General features: G+C 50.8%; 2 protein-coding genes across 2 annotated transcripts; one reads left to right on the top strand and one right to left on the bottom strand.

Moving 5' to 3' along the window:
* Positions 1 to 2218: 2218 nt before the first annotated feature.
* LOC142483275 (eukaryotic translation initiation factor 1-like) lies at positions 2219 to 5107 on the bottom strand. The gene is made up of 4 exons (XM_075583342.1): positions 4852 to 5107; positions 3428 to 3591; positions 3186 to 3287; positions 2219 to 2976 (listed from the first exon to the last, which is right to left on the bottom strand). Exons 1-4 carry the CDS (start codon positions 5090 to 5092, stop codon positions 2932 to 2934), a joined length of 552 nt encoding a protein of 183 aa, XP_075439457.1. The 5' UTR covers positions 5093 to 5107; the 3' UTR covers positions 2219 to 2931.
* A 130-nt stretch (positions 5108 to 5237) lies between these two features.
* On the top strand, positions 5238 to 7508 carry LOC142483276 (eukaryotic translation initiation factor 1-like). The gene is made up of 4 exons (XM_075583343.1): positions 5238 to 5436; positions 6692 to 6855; positions 6996 to 7097; positions 7306 to 7508. Exons 1-4 carry the CDS (start codon positions 5406 to 5408, stop codon positions 7348 to 7350), a joined length of 342 nt encoding a protein of 113 aa, XP_075439458.1. The 5' UTR covers positions 5238 to 5405; the 3' UTR covers positions 7351 to 7508.
* The last annotated feature ends 316 nt before the right edge of the window (positions 7509 to 7824 follow it).

Here is a 7824-nt window from a genome sequence, read left to right on the forward strand (position 1 = left end):
ACGTGATAACCCAGGACCAAGGAGGGAGGGCGGAGGATGAGTGATCCCTCTTAGGGGGCGTTGGATTCAGGAGAGGGTGGGAGCTGCTTGGGACATGGCGCAGGGCATAGTACAAACATACAGAACTGGACTAACCAGAATATTCAATGGTATGAAAACGTTTCCGGAGAGTCACAGGAAACCAACCACCTTCAAATATACAGGTTTGTAGCAGATTGCAATATTAATTTCTATAATTCCTAGCAGCTTCCTCTACTTCCTCCTATTACCCCATATAACTAACTCCCCCTATTACTCCCCATAACACCGCTCCCTATAACTCCTCCTATTACTTCATATAACTCCTCCCTATAACTACCCGTATAACTGCTCCCTATATCTCCTCCTATTACCCCATATAACTAACTCCTCCTATTACTTCATATAACTCCTCCTATTAATCCATATAACCCCTCCCTATAACTCCTCCTATTACTCCATATACCCCCTCCCTATAACTCCTCCTATTACCCCGTATAACCGCTCCCTATAACTCCTCCTATTACCCCATATAACCCCTCCCTATAACTCCTCCTATTACTCCATATAACCCCTCCCTATAACTCCTCCTATTACCCCATATAACCCCTCCCTATAACTCCTCCTATTACTCCATATAATCCCTCCCTACAACTCCTCCTATTACCCCATATAACTGCTCCCTATAACACCTCCTATTACTACATATAACCCACCCCATAACTCCTCCTATTACTCCAAATAACCCCTCCTATTACTCCATATAACCCACCCCATAACTCCTCCTATTACTCCATATAACCGCTCCCTATAACTCCTCCTATTACCCCATATACCCCCTCCCTATAACTCCTCCTATTACCCCATATAACAGCTCCCTATAACTCCTATTACCCCATATAAACCCTCCTATTACCCCATATAACCCCTCCTATTACCCCATAACTCCTCCTATTACTCCAAATAACCCCTCCTATTAAAGGGGAGCTGGGGGGGAAAAGGGGAGCGGGGGGGAAAGGGGAGCGGAAAGGGGAGCGGAGGGGGAGGAAAGGGGAGCGGAGGGGGGGAAAGGGGAGAGGGGGGAAGGGGGAGAAGGGGGGCGAAAGGGGAGAAGGGGGGGGGAAGGGGGGGGGGGGGGAAGGGGATGGGGGGGGGAAGGGGATGGGGGGGGGGAGGGGGGGGGGGGGGAAGGGGATGGGGGGGGGAAAGGGGAGAAGGGGGGGAAAGGGGAGGGGTGTGAAAGGGGGGGGGGGGTGGAGAGCAGGGTGCATATGTATTGTCATAATTTATGTATCTGCATGCCCTCTCCCCCCCCCCGTCCGGGTGTCCGTTCCCCCGCTGTCTCGGCGGCTGGCCGCTCCCCCTTCTTGGTTCCCCGATGGCTCGGGGCTCGCTCTTCGCGACGCGCTCCCCCCCCCCCCCCCCCCTGCGATCGCTTGGTCCCCCGATGTGTCGGACTGAGGCGTGTGCAGGCGGCGGCAGGAAGCGCGTGCATGTGTGGGCCTGTGGCGCGAGGCTGAAATAAGTGACTAACTGGGGCCATCAGTTGAGGCGGGACGCGCAGTGGTGTGACTTACCTGGACGGTGTGTGTGTGGACCTTTGGCCCGTCACTCAGCCTCAGGCCAATGAGAGGTGTGCGTGGCGGGCTGGCCAAGGGACCAATGAGATTGCCGCTAAACATACAATGCTTTCAGAAATATATAGTAAGATATGCACTTTAATAACTATGTAAATACTGAGCACACAGGTGTCATGTATGTGGCTGTCGATACATAGAGCTGTATGTACAAACACCATTAACCGTAGTGTCAGATTAATGCTCACATACCACTTCGAAAGTGTAAATTGCAACAGAACTGACATGCAAAGCCCTGAACTAAAACATGTTACACGGGTCAAGTTCAGACTTCTACATGCCCCTTAAGACTTTAATACAGGGGGTGCACAATCTTTTCCTGCTGTGCCCCTTTGTCTGCTCACACACCCCCCCCGTGCATAAAATGACACCGCCAGCCATTGTGACGTGACCCCGCAGTGTAATTTGACGCTGTGTCATTTAAATTAGAGCGTGGGGTTGATGCAACTGCCACACCAGCACTCAACCCGCAATAAAAAGTGCACCCCCAGTTTGCAAACCCTGGTCTAATAGCACGTCTAACGACAAATTACTGCAGAGCAAAATAAATGTGAATGCAAGCCTTAATTGAAAATGTTTTATTTAAATAAGAAAAATGTTAAATACATTAAACAGCATTAAAATTGAAACTCAAGCGTGTTTCTTTTCATTACACAAAGTGCCAACAAGCTGCCAGCATCTTACCTCCAACTACATTGATTACAGTCCAACAATTGTTCCCTTGTCAAAAGTTTACCCTGGAATTGCATGTTCCCTCTTTGCGTCACCTTTGGGGATAACCACTAATTTAACAAAAGTCTGACGAGCATTGTGTTGGCTCTTTAGATGAAAGAAAGGTTGTGCCTCTTGTTCCACTGGATACCGCTTGTCCACCACAATCTCAGCCTGGTCAAGTTAATGATTTCCACCAAGTGTGGGGGCGCCTGATGTTAAATCACCTCTCCGCTATATTTTGTATACAAGTCATGTTTAATGGGGGCGAGTACACAGTTACGAGGGAGCGTCGGGCAGCCCGAGACTAAATCCCGATCCCGAAACACTGGCTGCCTGAACATGGAGGAGTTTCTCACTCACAACCTCAGAGTCATAAGTCAAAAACATGACTGCCCCAAAACAACGTTGATGCAATGTTACCCAGTTTATTTAAGTCCTTAGAATGAGGGGCATTTCACAAGCTTGGCGAGGCCATAAACTTGTGACAAGGGGATCGGTGGGGATATATCTACTCATCGCAGGAGAGTCCTTTAAATTGAAGCTGTAGATGAAGTCTTGCAGGTTAAAACCCATGAACTTTCAACTGGTCATCCTTTGCAAGTCCAACCTGAAAGAAAGTCGCAAGATGTGAGCATTCAACAGATACACACACCTGCAACAATACAATGGGTGGCTATGAGAACCTGGCATCTTAATGAAGGGCCCAAACCCTCAAAGGAGACAGGTAATAAGTAGATATATTGCACTTTAACCCTCAACACCTTTAGCCAGAGGGATTTTGCTGGAGTGTAGGATGGCCACTAAATGTTTCCTCACCTCGACAAGGAACTGACAGGCATTCTTGCGCTGGTCGCCTTGAAGCTGAATCACCTCTCCATACTCTGGATGCTCAACAACGGTACCATTGCATGCAAATTTCTGCAAGGAAAGAAAAGAGTCATTAAGATATAACAAACGCCTCACCGCCACAATGGCTGAGGTTGAGTTGCTGCCAATCCCCATCGTACCCACCATCTCATTCCCCAGTTGCCAAGACACCCAAGCTAACCGGCACTCACCTTCTTAAAGGCTTTAACTAGTTTCTTTTTATCGTAATCATCAGCGATGCCCTGTACTGTAGTGAGGGTCTTTCTGCCGTTCCTCTGCTGGATCCTTATATGAATGGAATCTTCTGTCCCCGCTGGGAGCCAGTCATCACTCTTACTGGCATCAGCAAAGGGGTCTAAACAAAGAAAAAAAAGCCAACATTAATATCTGTGGCTATACAGTATGCATACGAGTATAAACCATGCAAATGCACCCTCAGGCTGCGTTTATAGTGCTGGCTACGGCGACGTCGCAACAAGTCACATGGTCTGCCGCGGGTGCCCATAGTGGACGCGACTGTGCTGCAGAGCAACGGCAATCACCGAGTAACGTCAGCGACACGTGAGCAGTTCAGCCAATGAGGGCTAACCGCGCCCCGTCACCCTTCCTTCGTCTCCTGCGCCAGACTACAGGAATTGCAATATCTACGGTTTAAATTGAAATGGAATTTAAGTGACTTTAGTGCCATATATGGGACACTTGTCTTGTGGTTTCATATATTATGTTCCAAGCACCGTCAGTGGTCATTATATTATAGTCTATAGACTTAATTACTACATATCTTTTGTATTGTCTGTAATAGAAGTTGACAGGGGCATTCCCCAATGGTCACCCATGGCAGAGTACGAGAGAGAGAGAACGAACACGAGAGAGGAGAGAGAGCCCAGCACGAGAGAGAGCCCAGCACTAGAGAGGGGAGAGGAGAGAGCCCAGCACTAGAGAGGGGAGAGGAGAGAGCCCAGCACTAGAGAGGGGAGAGGAGAGAGCCCAGCACTAGAGAGAGAAGAGTACGAGAGAGAAGAGTACGAGAGAGAAGAGTACGAGAGAGAAGAGTACGAGAGAGAAGAGTACGAGAGAGAGAGAGAGAGGAGAGAGAGAGAGGAGAGAGTACGAGAGAGAGAGAGGAGAGAGTACGAGAGAGAGAGAGAGAGAGAGAGAGGAGAGAGTACGAGAGAGAGAGGAGAGAGAGTACGAGAGAAAACACGAGATACACTAATATTGCATCCGATGCTACAGCTGTAACTAGTGGGCACACCCACACAGCACCTCACGTTACGTAATAACGAAGCGCCAGGGGCGCTGCGGGAGACGACACGAACAAGACGCCTGGCCCCACGCCCTTGCAGTGACGTCAACGCGCACGGCCACGCCAACTGCGCCACAACAAGAAGGGAGGCGGCGGCCATCTTTGTACCCCCCCCCCCCCCGGACACCCAACCTTAACACCGGCGCCACCCCCGGTGTACCGCGACGCGGTTATAGCACCCGTGCAGGAAGTCCAACAACTTCATTACCACGGAGATATATATATATAAAACCGTATCACCTCGGCGGGTAAAGGGCGGGGGATTCCCCGGGGTGAGGGCTGTATAAGAGGGGGGAAGCGGTCACTCACCGAAGGATTGGAGGTTCTGGATAGCTGACATACGATAAGATGCGGGTTTCCTGTGCGGCGCGGCGGGATACAGAGAGCTGCTGCTGGTGACGGGAGCTGGGTGAACACGTAGCCGAGAAAATGGCGGCGGCGTTTTATATAACCCCCTGGCGGCTGACGTCAGCGCGTAACTGTGACGCGCGCCGCCGCCCTGAGGAGGTTGGGGGATGTCAAAGGGGCGGGGCGAGGCAGCGGAAGCCATCTTGAAAGCTGGCAGGCGGCTCTCCTCTCCCCTCTGTGTGTGGCAGAGAAGGGTTTAAGCAGAATCCTCGGCCTGCCAGCTTTCAAGATGGCTGCCGCTACCTCGCCCCGCCCCTCTGATGCTTCCTCCCGTCCATCCCCAACCTCCTCAGGGCGGCGACGCGTGTCACAGTTACGCGCTGACGTCAGCCGCCGGGGGAAGGTTATATAAGGCGCCGCCGCCATTTTCTCTGCTACGTGTTCACCCAGCTCCCGTCACTAGCAGCAGCTCTCTGTATCCCGCTGCGCCGCACAGGAAACCCGCATCTTATCGTATGTCAGCTATCCAGAACCTCCAATCCTTCGGTGAGTGACCGCTTCCCCCCTCTTATACTGCCCTCAACCCGGGGAATCTCCCTCATCGCCCGTTAGCCGCAAGGTGATACGGTTTTATATATATATCCGTGTTAATGACGTGACCGCCATTGTTGAACTTCCCTCCCGGGCGGTTTAACCGCGGCCGGTGTTGCGGCACACCGGGCGGGGGGGCGCGTTATGCCCTCACCCTTCTCCCCCCTTCGCCGGTGTTAAGGTTTGGGGGGAGGGGGGGAGCACAAAGATGGCCACCGCCTCCCTTCTTGTTGTGGCGCAGTTGGCGTTGCCGTGCGCGGTGACGTCACGGCCAGGGCGTGGGGCCCGGCGTCCTGTTCGGCACGTCACCCGCAGCGCCCCCTGGCGCTTCGTTATTACGTAACGTGAGGGGCTGTGTGGGTGTGATTGTGCCCACTGGTTACAGCTGTAGCATACGTCATCGGATGCAATATTAGTGTGTATCTCCTCTCAGTTCTCTCTCTCTCCATACACATACACACACTGCTGTGGGTGACCATTGGGGAATGCCCCTGCCACCTCCTATTACAGACAGTCCCAGAGACTTTTTGCAATGAATTGGTGTGTGAGCGAGAAGGAACGTCGGCTACAAAAGATATGTAGTAATTAAGTCAATAGACTATGATATAATGACCACTGACGGTGCTTGGAACCTAATATATGAAACCACAAGACAAGTGTCCCATATATAGCCCGCAAGTATACTAAAGTCACCTAAAATACATATCCTGACCCTGCCCTATAATGATAATGGGGACACCCCCTTCTCTTGTGGTTTTTATATATGTCACAGAGCCATGGTGATGGGCGCTGCCGCCCTGAGATGTCACTGGCAGATCCACGGTGGCAACCCTACCTGCCACAATAAGGCTGCGCTTACAGTGCTGGCTACGCAACCGCGTGACATCAGCCGTAGCTATTGCGATTCCTGTACTCTGCGCAGGAGACCGAGGAAGGGTGACGGGACGTGGCTGTGAGCCCTCATTGGCTGAACTGCTGACGTTACTCGGTGATTGCCGAAAAAGTACAAATCCTTTGACTACCGGTGATTGCCGTTGCTCTGCAGCACAGTCGCGTCCACTATGGGCACCCGCGGCAGACCATGTGACTTGTTGCGACGTCGCTGTAGCCAGCACTAAACGCTGCCTGAGGGTGCATTTGCATGGTTTATACGCGTATGCATACTGTATAGTCACAGATATTAATGTTGGCTTTTTTTTTCTTTGTTTAGACCCCTTTGCTGATGCCAGTAAGAGTGATGACTGGCTCCCAGCGGGGACAGAAGATTCCATTCATATAAGGATCCAGCAGAGGAACGGCAGAAAGACCCTCACTACAGTACAGGGCATCGCTGATGATTACGATAAAAAGAAACTAGTTAAAGCCTTTAAGAAGGTGAGTGCGGGTTAACTTGGGTGTCTTGGCAACTGGGGAATTAGATGGTGGGTACGATGGGGATTGGCAGCAACACAACCTCAGCCATTGTGGCGGTGAGGCGTTTGTTATATCTTAATGACTCTTTGATTTTCCTGCAGAAATTTGCATGCAATGGTACCGTTGTTGAGCATCCAGAGTATGGAGAGGTGATTCAGCTTCAAGGTGACCAGCGCAAGAATGCCTGTCAGTTCCTTGTCGAGGTGAGGAAACATTTAGTGCCATCCTACGCTCCAGCAAAATCCCTCTGGCTAAAGGTGTTGAGGATTAAAGTGCAATATATCTACTTATTACCTGTCTCCTTTGAGGGTTTGGGCCCTTCATTAAGACGCCAGGTTTTCATAGCCACCCATTGTATTGTTGCAGGTGTGTGTGTCTGTTGAATGCTCACATCTTGCGACTTTCTTTCAGGTTGGACTTGCAAAGGATGACCAGTTGAAAGTTCATGGGTTTTAACCTGCAAGACTTCATCTACAGCTTCAATTTAAAGGACTCTCCTGCGATGAGTAGAAATATCCCCCACCGATCCCCTTGTCACAAGTTTATGGCCTCGCCAAGCTTGTGAAATGCCCCTCATTCTAAGGCCTTAAATAAACTGGGTAACATTGCATCAACGCTGTTTTGGGGCAGTCATGTTTTTGACTTACGTCTCCGAGGTTGTGAGAGTGAGAAACTCCTCCATGTTCAGGCAGCCAGTGTTTCGGGATCGGGATTTAGTCTCGGGCTGCCCGACGCTCCCTCGTAACTGTGTACTCGCCCCCATTAAACATGACTTGTATACAAAATATAGCGGAGAGGTGATTTAACATCAGGTGCCCCCCACACTTGGTGGAAATCATTAACTTGACCAGGCTGAGATTGTGGTGGACACGCGGTATCCGGTGGAACAGGAGGCACAACCTTTTTTTCATCTAAAGAGCCAATACAATG

Source organism: Ascaphus truei, unplaced genomic scaffold, assembly GCF_040206685.1.
Source record: "Ascaphus truei isolate aAscTru1 unplaced genomic scaffold, aAscTru1.hap1 HAP1_SCAFFOLD_3136, whole genome shotgun sequence".
In the NCBI taxonomy this organism is placed as follows: Eukaryota; Metazoa; Chordata; class Amphibia; order Anura; family Ascaphidae; genus Ascaphus; species Ascaphus truei.